We start from the raw sequence: 14,291 nt of genomic DNA on the forward strand, positions 1-14,291 counted from the left end.
CAACCAGTCCGCTCTCTGGAGACATACCGTCTGAGCGTTTTGGAGACTGCAGAGAAGAACTACAAACCACATCCGACTTATTGGTCCCAGCACGTGCTTCTGTGGCTCCGAGACTGGTACAGCTGTGGGGGGGAAGGGAGTTACGTGCTTCAGTTTTATGTTCTCGCTTTTTAAGGAGAAAAGCTACAAAAAGCGCTTCTCCACTAGACTGCTCGCTCCTTCAGGAGAGGAGCCCAGGTCTTCCTGGGCGTTCGGGTCCCCAGCGCCTACCCACACGTCGCACAGGACAAACGAGGGAGCAGCAGTGAGGCTGCCCCTGTTCTCCCAGAGCTCCTCCGAGACCGTAGCAGGTGGGTGTCTTCAGCAAAGAAGACTCCAAATGCCTCAACTGCTAAGCGATACACTTTTGGTGAACGCTCTTTTGAAGGTGAAAATGCAGAAAATCTTTTCGACAGAATACTTGAATGAGTGGATCAGAAAATAAGTACTTAATGGGAATTAATGTATTGGGAACTGAAGGAATCGTTATATTGATCGTTCATCTTCAACAAGCACACAAGGAAAGGCTCTGGGTCCCACTGCTGATACACTAACATCAGTGGGAAATGGTATCCATGAGATGACTCATTCAAAACGATTATTTGTTGATTGCACAAGATTAGAAGCAACCTAAACGACTCTCAATAGGAAACTTGTTAACACAAGTATAGCACATCTCTACAATGAAATATTATGTACCTATAAAATGCCATGAAGATCTAATGAACTAATATAGAATGAGCTTCCTTCAAGATACATCATGTGAGAAGAAAAACCCCACAGTGTTTAGCGTGTGCAAACATTTGCGTAGCCGGTGCAACTCGGTTGGTTGGAGCATCATCCCATAACCAAAAGGTCGCGGGTTGGATTCCCGGTCAGGGCACATGCCTAGGCTGCGGGTACAGCCGTAGGTCTGAATGCACATGAGATGCAAGCCACCCGTGCTTCTCTCTCGCATGAATGTTTCTCTCTCTCCCTTCCTCCCTCTCTAAAAGTGACGAAACAATGTCCTCAGGTGAGGGTAAAAGAAAAAAAACATTAAAAAAAAACCCCACTTATGTAAACGTGAGGCTTCTTTAGGCACATACACAAATCTCTGGGAGAAGTGGGGATGATGAGTAAATGCTAAACATCATCGATCATTTTCAACTAAAGAAGGTTAGAAACGAGAAAAAAAGAGGCTGCAACTCTAGGCCAGAGACTGAACGAAGGTGACTTTAAAAGGTGACACACGGGGCCTGTCTCGGCAGGCTGGGGAGCAGCTGGACGGGTGTTATTTTGCCCACACTGAGTTGACAGGCTTTTTCCATTTTGAAGACGGCATTGAGAGGAAGCCTCGTCAGGCCCAATGCGTCTATTTTCTCACACAGGAGCCCTCGCGGGTTCAGTGTTTCCACATCAACACACTCTCCGGGCCCCTTGGCCGTCACTTACTTGGTCCAGGGTTTGCATCTTTCTGTGGAAGAAAGGGTGTCGGAGAAATAGCCCGCCAGGCAGGGCTCACACACGGTGTCTCTGTTGAGCTGCACTGTCAAAAACAAACAAACAGACAGACAGAACAAAGAAAAACCAAACAAGGACACTTAGAGATCAGCCAGGACGGGGGTCCAGAGGACACCTCTCAGGAGCTTGCCCCTCTGCCTCTCGCCTCCCCGACCATCCCTGCCCTCGCCACCCAACGCCGCCTATTGCTTCCGCCCCCCCAGCTTCCCAGGCCGGCAGCCCCAGCGGGAGGGACAGAGTTATTGAGCTCTGGTAGGTAGCTGGCTGGCTCAGTGTCAGGCCTAGTAAAAGTGCCTCTGTATGACCTGCCCCTCCCTGACTGTCTGTCACACCAGTGCCGTGTCCGAGTGAGGTCCTGACCCTCTGCTGTTCAGAGGCACTGTCCTGGCCACCAGGACAGTCCCCTGGCCAGGACCCCGCTGTCTGCCTTGCTCTAACCGAACACCTGTCAGATCTCCCCTCTTGGGCTTTGGGGCTCACATCAGCCTCCGTCTCCGGACAGTGACAGTCCTTTATTTCCTTTATTGCTTGTAAAGACAACTTCTTCCCCTGCCCTCCGCTGACCAGCCTAATCTCTCCAGTCCAAGTATGGGAATGGCCACAGCTTTCTAAACAAACAAACTCCTGCAGGTCTCTTTCTTGCTCTTTAACCAAGGGTTGGGAGCAAACTTCTTCTATAAAGGACCATACGGTAAGGATCCTTCGTAGGTCTTCTGGCCTCTGCCACAGACACTTGCAGCATGAAAGCAGCCGTAGATAATATGTTAAAAAAAAAACAAAAACGGATGTGGCCGTGTTCCAATAAAACTATTTGCACAAACACGAGTGGCGGGAGAGCTTCTGGACCCGGCCGGGAGCCACAGCCCTGAAAGCAGGAATTGAGCCTGCTCAGTAAGCGTCCTGCTCAGTAAGCGTTCTTCGACCCGCGCACATTCCTCGCAAACCGTGTTATTGAAATAGGAAATGTCTCAGATTTTCTGTGTCTCCTCTTACCTTTATTGCTACTGACACCGAAACCACAAATGACTCTTGAAATGAGTAGCACTTCTTTGATTGATTGCCCTGAATAAGACACTAAACTAAGGAATGGCGTGTTCTTTGTCCAGAGTCCAAGCACATCTATTCTTGATTTCTGCGATGGCCTCAAAGGGGCAGGTAGGGCGCCTGCCCCTTTCATCTATCGGATTAGCCTTAAAAAGGATATGAACAAAAGCCCAGTAAACATCTAGTCACTCACATAAATTCGGACAGCTTTTAAAAAGATCAACACACTCAAGAAGAGTAACCCTGAAAGACAAAGGAACTTCTCAAAGGGCCGCAAGGCAGCGGAGCTTAAAGCGCACTGCTCTCCCGACACCGGGCTGCCATGGCTGCCCTTTGTAACGGACTTCCTGGGCTTCCCGCTACAGATGGCCTGTCCCTTTCGTAGCCACACTGCTCCCACTTTACAGAAGAAGGCACGCTTCCTACCCACTGCAAGTCTGGCTACAGTGCCAGACCTCTGAGACGCCAAACGAAGCAACAAGTCGAAGTACCGGTGCCAGCCACGCTCCTGCGTTCAGAGCACCTGGGCACAGCATCTGTCCCTCCGTAGCAGAAGCGGGACAACAGAAGCAAGGGAACCGGGACCAGGCTACGTGGTTCTGAGTTCAAACACAGTTGACGCCTGAACAATATGGAGTTTAGGGGCTTTGACTGCCCCCTGCTGCCTGCAGTCCAATACCCGCAGATAACTTTCAGCTCACCAAAAACTTAACGACAATAGCCTCCTGCGGGCTGGAAGCCTTACCAATAACAAATGATGAACACATTTCCTTTGTGGGTTATACACTGTATTCTTACAATAAAGCAAGCTAGAGAAAATAAAGTGTTCTGAAGAAAGTAATAAGAGAAAATATTGCACGCTATGCATCCATACGGCAAGTTTTTAAAAATCTTCATGTAAGGGAACCCGCACAGTTCAACACATGTTGGTCAAGGTCAACAGGCCAACGGTGTAGTGCAGGTCAGGGCAGGAGTGAAATTGTCACCCCCCCCATGTCACCCTCTCTGTCCTCCACCTGTGGCCCAAGAACAAACCATCCCCAAAGGAGCAAGGCAGAGAGAACATCGATCAGAAAAAATGCAGAAAAGGCGACAGCACCTTTTTCCACGCAGGCGACAAACTTGGGGAAAGGCTCTGGGCCTTGTCTGAGAATCAGATTTCAGAAGGGAACTGGCTGTCACAGGGAGATTCATTTTAAAAGTGACAAATCAGGTCAATATCCGGACGATCACTTTATAAGTTCCATAAATGTCGAATCAGTGGTGTGCCTGAAATGACTGGAATACTGTATGTCAACCGTACTTGAAAAATTAAAAAACATTATTTTTAAAAAGTCAAGTCAGGCTTTTTCTCAGAGAAAGCTTGTCTGGTTTAGTTGAAACATTTGATAACCAAGACCAACGGTCCAAGTTAGATTCTGTGATGGACGTTTTCCTCCGTATGAACTGAAAGCAGTAATACTTTAACTCTGCTAACCCTTGTCCCAGTGTTCCGGGTCAAAACAACGTTCCTGCAAGGGAAAGACTCGCAGTTGTAACTACTGCGTCAAGTCTCGAAGACACTGCTTGGGTCTGCTTCCTGGAAGTCAGGAAGTAAACGAACACTTTTCCGAGTCAAAGAGATTTCTTGTTCTTTCCTTTCAAGAGAGTCGGAGGACACAGCTCTTAGGTGAGCAGTCACTAAACACCACTTTGATGTCACATCACCCCTGGGTGACCCTGGATGAGAACTCGGGATTGAGTGACACTCCAGTCACGGAATTCCTTCCTTAGCTGTTTAATTACTGATGTGAACAAGTTTCCTAGCACTTGGTGGCAGTAGAACTAATGTGGAATTCTGTTGTGTTTTTGCAATAAGTTGTACTTAACCATGATGACATGAGCTAATTGAAAAAAAAAAAAACCCTTCATTCACTATGAAGCTCATAAAGCCTTTACTTTTTGAATGATAATAAAGCAAAATAGATTCATTTTTGACCTATTGTGTAATAACTGTAGTAATAACTTAGCCCAGGAGTGTTTTTAACCCTTAGAACCTTGAGTCACAGGAAATTTTTTAAAAGCGAGATTTCAAATAGGTACCTATTTTTAAATATGAAAGAGCATGACAGGTCATTAGTAAAAACCCTCCAAGCACAAAAGTACATTAGGATAAAGTTCGGTGGGGAAGGAGAAATGAGTACAGACCAAAGGAGGGAAAAGAACTATGAGACATGTCCCACCATCCCCGCGAGGAGTGCCTTTTAAAGTAGGCGATGGCAGGCATCCAACCGCCGTGGAGTGACATCCATTGAATACTTTAGAAAGTGTTACTACTGCTTTCTTGGAAATGAAGTCCTCAGCAGTTCTTTAAACACGTAATAAAAAATGTAAGCTGTCAACTTAAAAATATGCTGGAGGGTGCCTGATATTTTTCAAAATTCTGCTAAGGGCATGCACAAGTTTGCTTGTTTGTTTGTTTGTTTGTTAAGTTGGATGACCCTGCATTGTCGGGTTCCCTCCTAAAGGGGGAGCCTAAGTCCTCACAGACAGAGGAGCCTGGAGACAACACGTGGACCAAGCTCTCACATGCCCCGTTGGAACCGACCCTGGGCTCCGTTCCCAGGGGGCCCTCAAGCTCCTCCAGCGCCACCTGGCCTGCAGAGCGTGCACGAGGCAGGGAAGGCTCTCGGAGCCGGCTTTGGCCTCGCTGTGATCGGCTGCCGGCCTCGGAGGGAGCAGACAGCGCAGGAGGCAAGCCCGTACCCGGGTGCCGGGCGCCGAAGCCGGGCGCGCACTCGGCGTTGCGGCGGCAGCAGTCGCAGTCCTCGCTCCAGTGGTAGCCTGCCGTGCAGGCGCAGCGCCGCGGGGCCGTCCGGTTGCCGGGCACCACCGCCACCAGGGCCTTGCCTGCGGGCAACAGAGACAGGGCGGAGAGGCAGCGGAAGGACGCTCGCACCGGGGGGCGCACACCGTCCACCTCGCCGCAGCTCCCCGAGGCCAGCTCCCCGCACCCCACCCCCAACCCGACGCAGCGCCCCGCCGCCTCCCGGACACTGACTCATTCAGGACACCGAGTCCCCTGTCGGCTTCCTGTGCTGGCTTCTAAACCATCCCAGTGGGGGTTTTCTCTCTCAATAATTAAGAGGCATGTGGCTTTTTAAAAAGTCAGTTTTCGTGTTAGCAGGGAGATTAAGGACTGGGGTGTTGATGAGTACTGATTACTTTAGCTAATGCAAAATAGACTTCACAGCTTCCTGATTTCTAGTAAATTCAGAAGCGATAAACAGTCTTAACACGAAAGCTAGACAGGGCCTAAGAGAACGGAGTTTCCAGAGGTTGGGGATTCCTCCAGAGATCCGGCAGGGCCACCAGTATCCGGGGTCAGAAGACCAGGGCCCCGGTGTAACTAGGAAGTGGCCAAGTCCCAGGCTGGGCCTGGAGGCATGCTCGGAAATGCGTCTCTCCCCACGCAGGATAACAAGTGTGTCTTTCCTGACAGCGGAAAGCAAGTGATCTCGTTACCCTGGCCCTGCCCAGATCTTGGGGAGGGGAGGCGAGTGCTCCACACGGTTTTTGCTGTTCTCCACTGATTCATGCTTGCAGTTTCACCCACCCACAGAAATGTCCTCGTTGCCCCAAAGTCAGCACGGCTGGCCCTGTGGCGGAATTAGGAAAATGCTCAGCCACTCCATGGACATGCGTGTTCCCGGGTGAGGGGAACGGGGTGACACCTTCTGCCGGATTGCTGCGGCTCTCACGCTGGAAACAAGCGTCTTTTCTGTGGTCTATTCTAGAGCCCTGTTTTTGGCATTTTTGTCTTTGGTCAGCCATGTCCCTGTTAAAAACAGCCTCCACGTGCCATGCCGAGGGGCTGCCCCTCGCTCCCTGGGCCCCAGGCGGCTACAATGTGTCTCAGGGAGAGAACGGGTGTGCTAGATAGACTTGGTTTGGTCATGAATCACAGCGCTGTTGGTTGTGCATGAATCACATGTTAACGAATAAAAAGTATTTATTCAATAAGGTGTCCTTAGCCCTGGCTGGCGTAGCTCAGTGGATTGAGCACGGGCTGTGAACCAAAGTGTCGCAGGTTCGATTCCCAGTCAGGGTACATGCCTGGGTTGCAGGCCATGACCCCCAGTAACCGCACATTGATGTTTCTCTCTCTATCTCCCTCCCTTCCCTCTCTAAAAATAAATAAATAAAATCTTTAAAAAATCCTTAAAAAAAATAAGGTGTCCTTAAGCAGAAACACACATGACAGAGGGTTATGCGCGGACAGGCTGACAACAAGGCTGGGACCAGAGGCGTGCAGGGACCTTATCTCCCCCGGGGGAGGAGCAGTGTGGAGGCTCCGTGTTTGCTCGTTCAGTGTTGGTGGCGATTGTACGTCACCACGAGGAACAGTGAGCGTCAACTGCACACGCATGATGCAGCACAGTGACACTGTTTACACAGACCTTCCACCCCTGTGAGACCCGCCTCACCTGGGCTGTCCCAACGGCCCTGTACTGTACGTTCCCGAACACACAGCGGAGTTCGTCGTGGGCTGACGTTGGCGACCCTCAAAATTCTACGTTGAGCTCCTCGCCCTGAATGTGGTGGTGTTAGGAGGTGGGGCCTGTGGGTGCTGATTGGGTCATGAGGGTGCAGCCCTCAGGAATGGCATGAGTGTCCTTATGAGAAAGACATCCGAGACCTCTGACTGGTGTGGCTCAGTGGGTTGGGCATTGCCCTGCGATGCAAAAGGTCGCAGGGCAGGGCACCTGCCTGGGTCGGGGCATGCGCAAGAGGGAACCAATCAATGTTTCTCTCCCTCTCTTTCTCCCCGCCTTTCCCTCTCTCTAAAAAAAAAATAAATTAAATTAAAGAATAAAAACATATGGAGAAAAACAAGAGAAAGCTTGCGTCCTCTCTCTGCTCACTGCTGTGTGCAGACCCATTGAGGAAGCGGCTGCCGGGAAGCCTGGGAGAGGACCCTCACCGTGAACCACGCAGTGCTGGCCCCTGACCCCAGGCGTCTAGCCTCCAGACCTGTGAGGTGTGCATTCCTGTTGCTGAATGCACACCTCAGTCTGTGGGTTTCTGCTACAGCAACCTGAACCGACTGGAACGCAGTTCCAGGGGAAAACAAACAAACCGGAAACCTGCTCCCTCCTTCCCTGTGTCAGGCCTTCAGCCCAAGTTTCTGCATTTCTTATCCTCGGTTCTTTGAGGCCCAAGCGTGGCGAACCTGGAGAAATCTCCGTCCCCTTCTGTGCCCACTCTCCGAGGCCCAGGTCAGCTGGGCGGCCCCAAGGCCAGTGTGTGGGAACATGTGCACGGTGCCCGGATGCCCCAGGACACCGTCGCTCCCTTGGAAGACTGTGACTCCAGCATCCCACATAAATAAATGCCAGTGAATGGAACCTGACATGTCCTTCAGTGTCTGAGGGAGCCAGGCTTGGCGCTCCCATCAGCTGTGGTGGTGGCAGTAGACAGAGTGATTCTCTATTTCCGAGACACAGCAATGAGTCAAGGTCATTACTAAGCAGTGGGAAAGAAGACTTGGTCAGATGCCTCTGCTTGGCGGAGTTTCCACGTTATCGTCTCCAACCAAAACCTGCCAGCTGTCTCTAACATGCTAGAAAAATTATGGTTTTTTAAAAAATACTTATTTCCTAGTTCTCCCCACATGGGGGTGGCGGGGAAGGGACCTATAAGTAACAATCAATCCAGAGGCAATGCGCCTCCCTGGCATTCAGATGGAGGTCGCTAAATAGGATGTTTTGCCAAAAGTGGTCAGGAATCCCTGGAGAAATGGCTGGTTCCGGGTGCAGGGCAGGCGTGTCCAGGAGGAGCCGGGAAGCCAGGGAGCTCTTAGAGACCCCGGGGGCTGTGTGGGATGGGGGCTGCCTGGAGGAGGCGGGAGGATCCGAGCACCAGTGAAACGAGTCCCTGAAATAGGTAGCAACCCCTCAAATATGTCTACATGCAGGAGTTTGTAATATTCATAGGAATCCTTTGGAGCAAACTTGAAGATCGAGTCATTATTTTGAAAAGTTGTAACAAAGTTACGAGCATTCTCTCTGCCTCTCCTGTGTGTTGTGTACTTCAGGGTAACGGGGAGTTGGTGGGGGGGGGGGGGGAGTTTCCCTTTATAAGGCATTCCCACCAAGAAATGAAGAAGGAATGACGGCATTGGAACACCACCTGATGGAAATGGATCTAGGCCTTGATTGTCAACAGCTGCTAACAACACAGAACGAGAGACACACAACTATGATATGGTTCCCCGCGTTTTGCCAAAAACAAAACAAAAAAACAAACCAGAATCTGAGCAGCCTTCTGGATCTAACAACGACTTTACAAGGAATGTAGGAGATGAAAAGAGGAAACGAAAGGTAGGAGATGGAAGAATACGTTAAATGACAGCCAGGGAATGCAACCAACAAAAATCAGGCTGCAGAAACACCACAGGAGTAACAGCAAGGGCTCTCCCACAGATAAACTGAATGGAAAAAGGAAAAAAAAAAGGAAAGGAACCTCTAAGTGGAGATAACAGATGTATTTTGATCCTTATTCCTGCAAATAAACTACAGTTTAAAAAAATTTGATGCCCTGGCCAGCATGGCTCAGTTGGTTGGAGTGCTGTCCCATAACCAAAAGGCTATGGGTATGATTCCCAGTCAGGGCACATACCTAGGTTGTGGGTTCGATCCCCAGTCCGGGCACATACGGAAAGCAACCAGCCGATGCTTCTCTCTTGCATCGACATTTCCCTTTCTCCCTCTCCCCTTCCTCTCTCTTTAAAGGCAATGGGAAAGTGTTCTCAGATAAGGATAAAAAAATTTTTTTTAATATTTTATTTATTTATTGTTAGAGTTGGGAAGGGAGGAAGAAAGAGAGAGAGAAACATCAAGGTGTGGTTGCCTCTCATGTTGCCCCCACTGGGGACCTGGCCCACAACCCAGGCATGTGCCCTGACTGGGAATGAAACCTGCGATGCTTTGGTTTGCAGCCTGCACTCAATCCACTGAGCTACGCCAGCTAGGGCTTAAAAAAATTTTTTTTAACAAGAAAAAATTTGAAGCAAGTAATACAGCAGTTTTATTAACTGAAGAGTTAATAAAACATTTTTCATTTAGGAAAAAGACCTGAGAGTCAGAAGATCTGGCCTTGAGCCCTGGTCCTCACTGATTAACCCTGGGGAAGTCATTCAGCCCCTCTCAGCCTCAGTTTTCCTCATCTCTAAAATGGGATCATTGCGGCTACCTCACAGGGTTTTCCCGAGGATTAAACACAGCACGCAGGGGAGTACTGCATGAATATTTAGTCGGCTCTAAGGTGTGTCCCCCAACTAAGGTGCAACACGAGCATTCCAGAACAACAAGTTCGCCAGGATTGTGACACACGGTGCTTCTGGGGTCCAAAGCGCTGCTGTCCGTGATTGGTGGTCCAAACGCCCCCCTCTGCCCCCCGGAGGCTCGGCACCGCTGTATACGAAAAGACCACTTATCCACACCTCACACCGCCTCAGGCAGCTCACCTGTGTCGCACACTTTGTGCAGCAAGCACTTCTCTTCCTCGTTCCAGGTGTCCAGGTACTCGTCCCGGCCGCAGGGCAGACACACGCTGTCGGAGGTGGCAGTGCACTTGGAAGACATGTACGTGCCTTCAATGAGAAGGGGACAGGTGCCCTGATCAGAAACGCCCGGACACCAAAGCAACGGAACAGCACCGATCTCCCGGAATGTGACCACGATCCCAGGGAGTCCCCAAAGACACAGTGACCGGCAGGACCCCAGCCGCTAAGACGGCCTCTCCGTGCCCGCTGCCCTTTGTCCTGGCGGCCCCCAGCCCTTCCACGTGAAAAAGGCTCTGCCCATCTGACCCCGCTGACCGAGGGGAAGAATAGTGGTTTCCAAACTGTAGGATGTGAGGGGCTCCCTAGGGGTCACGCTAGAGGGACTTCATTTCACCCCTCTTGCCCCAGCTTCAAAATCCCCCCACTGTCAATCTGGATGAGTCCCTCCTTCTGCCCTGCACACGCTGCGAGCTCGTGGTTCCCTTAGTCTGATCACACGCACACACACTGTGGACCGTGGCTCAGCACAGTCAAGAAATATTTGTAGCGGAAATATCTCAAGGGTCTTGTTCTAAGGCGACCACCTTTTCCTTACACAAATGCTCCGCTCCCCCGGGCAATGAGTGAATGGGGACCCTGTGGACTTGGGAGTTCCCTGGGGCTGTGGCAATGAGGCCACGTTCCTGCAGAACGGTGGTGGGGACGTGGTCCCCAGCCCACCTCCTGCCCCGCAGCAGGCGAGGGCGTGGGGAGAAGCTATAATGACAGCGTTGAGGCACTTTCGGCAGCAGAGTTCCGGTGAGGTTGTCCTCCCCACCAGTTCTTCTGTCCTAATGCTTCTCAGTGAGAGCTGAATTTCCTATCTGGGGGGTTTGAATCACAAAGTGCCAACACATGCGTTTACAACCCTCTTACCCTCTCGAGAAACAGCGTTTTGGGGAATGGTATTCCGGCACACAGTCAGCACCGGTTTCTGAAGCGGGTTTTGAGGTTTAAGGGATTTTATCTCCCCAGAGAAAGGATTTTGTCCTCAGCGTGACAGACATTACCACCTGCCACTACCATAGGAAGCCCATCCAGTTTCGGTTTTCATCGGGCAGACAGAAATCGTTCCTCAGATTAAAGAAATGCAGAACCGAAGTCCCACCCCCTCTGGGGGCACGGGGCCGGGTGGCCCGTCCGTACACACCTGGCTCACACTTGCGGCAGCACCGTCCCACGTGCTCGTAATGCCTCTCGCTGGCGCACGGAGGGGCGACCTGAAAAGTCACCTGGAAGAAAGTTGACACAGGCAGGGATTATGCACAAGCTCTTCCTGAACCAGACAAAAAGCATGGACCATCAAATTACATTTTGGCAAAGCAGAACACCACCAACAGTCCCGAAACTCTCCTGTGTAGTATTATCCTTCCCCGAAATGTCACTTCCCCATTCTAGCTCATCTCCCCCCGAGAATGTGTGCACCCCACCAATCCTGCAGGAGAAGTCGCGTTGCCATTCACGCGTGTTTTGGTTATGCTCACGACGATACGGTGAATTCAAGGAAAGTTCACAAATGGGGTGCGGAAGTTTGAAAACCGTGCTGCACAAGCCACACACAAAATTGGCCCCACTTCTGCGGGTCACCATGCTGTCACCTTTGGTCACAAACTGCAGGAGAATACAAGGAGGCCCTTCCCGTGCACAGGTGAGCAAAAGTTCGTGTGGGAAACGATGCAATCGTAATAATACAAGAACAAACTCTGTGTCCGGTGCTCACGACTGTACATCCACTTTTGCTCGCCGCTGTACATTATACCAGGGGATGTGGAATTTGGTCTTCCGAGCTGTATCTGATTTCTGAAAGATGTTTAACGCTGCTTACTTTTTAAAAATGTTAGACATGCAGAGAACTTTACAAGTGGGACAGCAAGCTGTGAAAGGAGGTGTGTGCGGGGGCTGGGACCCCGGAGTCCCGACCGCCTGCCGGCCCAGGAGCCCGGGACAAGCTGCTTGAGCGTTTTGAGTCACTGTTTCCTTGCTGCATGGGTCTAACATAAACGTGGATTTCCGCATCTGCCCATCTGAGGGAAACAAAACAAAAAACCAAGCTTCTTACACTCACTCAGAGATGCTTATCGGTGCGCTGCGGAAAAGCTCTTTTCCTCACAGCCTTCTCCGTGTAAGAAAAACCAGCTCTTGGGGACAGGCAGTCACGCACCTGGAGAGCCTGGTTTGGCTGCACAGACAGGGGTCAAGTTCCCGCAGCATCCAGGGACCCGAAGTTACAGGCCCAGCCCTCTGGGAGCTTACACACCTGGGAGAGGGGCCGAGGGGCCCTGTCTCAATAGAGAAGTCGGGGGCTGCTTCCCTGGGGGAGGAGACACATGAGCTCCACCTTGCAGGGTAAACAGGAACTGGCCAGATGGGGAAAAGGGAACTAACTGGTAGGTGGCAGTAGGGACAGAGGTAAAGAAGGCAGGTGTGGGGGAGGGGGGGCAGGGTGGTGACGGAGACGGTGAGCACAGTGGGGGGGGGGGCGATGAGTGCCGTGACACAGGGGGCTCCCTCTGCCCGGGGTTGGAAGGTGCAGAAATAACACAGCCGTGCACCCTCAGAATACACCTCGGAGGTGGAAGGGAGTTTCGTGGAGAGAGCCCATGCCCAGGAAGCCCTAGGCAGGCTGAGTGGGCGAGGGCAGGGGGTGGGGTGGGATGCAGCCCACGAGGGCCTCTCTCTGACCTCACCCTGCCCAGGCAAAGGGCTCACAGGAGGGAGGGGTCCAGGGTGGCTACTTTGAGGTCAGTGAGTAAGTCTAACGTGTCCCTGGAGGCAGGTGTGCCAGGAAGGTCAGACCTGGACTTGCTTCCTCGACCCAGCTAGCACGCCCCTGGGCACTGGATAACATCAGAGGGATAAAGTGAATCTGATGCGCCCCATCCAGTCACTGCCGACAGCGGCTCCAGGGGAGCACCGTGCGCCCGGTGGGACCTGGGAAGAATGACGCAATGCAAAGCGCACCACGGCTCCTCTCTGGTCTCTCTCTCTGCTCTCCTAGGAATCCTTCCTCTGCAGGTGGCTGCACCCGCTGCCTGTGTCTGGCACAGTCTCGTGTGCCTGTGGAAGGCAGAGGAGCAGAGGCACGGTGGTAACGCCGAATGAGGTCAGTGCACTTTTGTCGAATGGGATTCATCAGAGCCGAATGAGCTGCGAATGCTGCGGCCGTGCTGATGGCAGAGTTAAGGCAGATAACCGTGCGGTCGGGCGCATTTCAGAGGAGAAAGGTTATCGATGGCGTCTGACCCATCAGAGAGCTGCAACCGTCTCTGTGAGATAAGTGCGTGCTGTGTGTTACGTGCGCGGGAAGGTTCTTTTTAGGGGAATTTGGCACAGGGCTCCCCCCCCCCCCCAGGCAGCTGCTTAGGAGCCCCATGAGGTGCTCCTGGCCGACCCCCTCCCCCACACCGGGCTCCAGATCGCGGTAGCCGTTCAGCGTGTGGACAGTGTGCTTTCATGCCTGGGAGTGCGGCTGTGATTCACTCAACCCACTCGCCACCTCCTGGGGAAAATGGGGAAGTTGCCGATGCCACAGTGACCAGAGGGCCTAGCTCCAAACCAGATTTTCACAGGTTATTCTTAGAACGCATTTCTGTCTCCTGCGCTCACTGTGGCTTCACAGCTGGACGTGTCTTCTTTTTGTTCATTTGAGATACAATGCACGTGGCATAAAATGCACGTGCCTTTACCAGGGCACAACTCGGTGTCGTTTTATTTTAAATATGTTCAGTGGCCGTTGGGCAAAGACCACGGCTACCTAATTCCAGAGCATTCTCAAAACCCCCAACCTGGCCCACGCACCTAACAGACCCACAGGACTGCAGGGCTCTTAAGGAGCAGCGGCAGTTTTGCGGCATTCATCTAAGTTCAAGTGCAGCTTAAACGGAACCGAACTTCGGTCTCTGGTTGCCGTTTATCCTTTGCGGTCCACCTCTGACCTTCAAAAACAGCAGTAAGTACACAGCTTGAAAGGCAACATGCATGCAGAGCTACATTGAAGGAAGCATGGTTTCGGGGTCAATGAAGAGAGGCTGGAATCCAGGGGAATGGGCCTTTGCTGTCCTCTCCCGTCCCCGGTCCTGGCTGCCTGCTCCCCGCTCTCTCTCCCTGTGAGTGCAGAGCC

At 51.8% G+C, this 14,291-nt stretch overlaps 1 protein-coding gene across 2 annotated transcripts in view; it reads right to left on the reverse strand.

Moving 5' to 3' along the window:
• TNFRSF11A (TNF receptor superfamily member 11a) overlaps positions 1-14,291 on the reverse strand; it is a 54,841-nt gene that overhangs the window by 20,645 nt on the left and 19,905 nt on the right. For both annotated transcript variants that reach the window (XM_036010168.1, XM_028524404.2), the window contains exons 2-6: positions 11,322-11,403; positions 10,094-10,219; positions 5,332-5,475; positions 1,474-1,567; positions 28-122 (exon numbers count right to left, since the gene is read on the reverse strand). In XM_036010168.1, the coding sequence (XP_035866061.1) occupies positions 28-122; positions 1,474-1,567; positions 5,332-5,475; positions 10,094-10,219; positions 11,322-11,403 (541 nt within the window). The remainder of the gene's footprint in view (positions 1-27; positions 123-1,473; positions 1,568-5,331; positions 5,476-10,093; positions 10,220-11,321; positions 11,404-14,291) is intronic.

The sequence above is a fragment of the Phyllostomus discolor genome, chromosome 9 (genome assembly GCF_004126475.2).
Source record: "Phyllostomus discolor isolate MPI-MPIP mPhyDis1 chromosome 9, mPhyDis1.pri.v3, whole genome shotgun sequence".
NCBI classification, from domain to species: Eukaryota; Metazoa; Chordata; class Mammalia; order Chiroptera; family Phyllostomidae; genus Phyllostomus; species Phyllostomus discolor.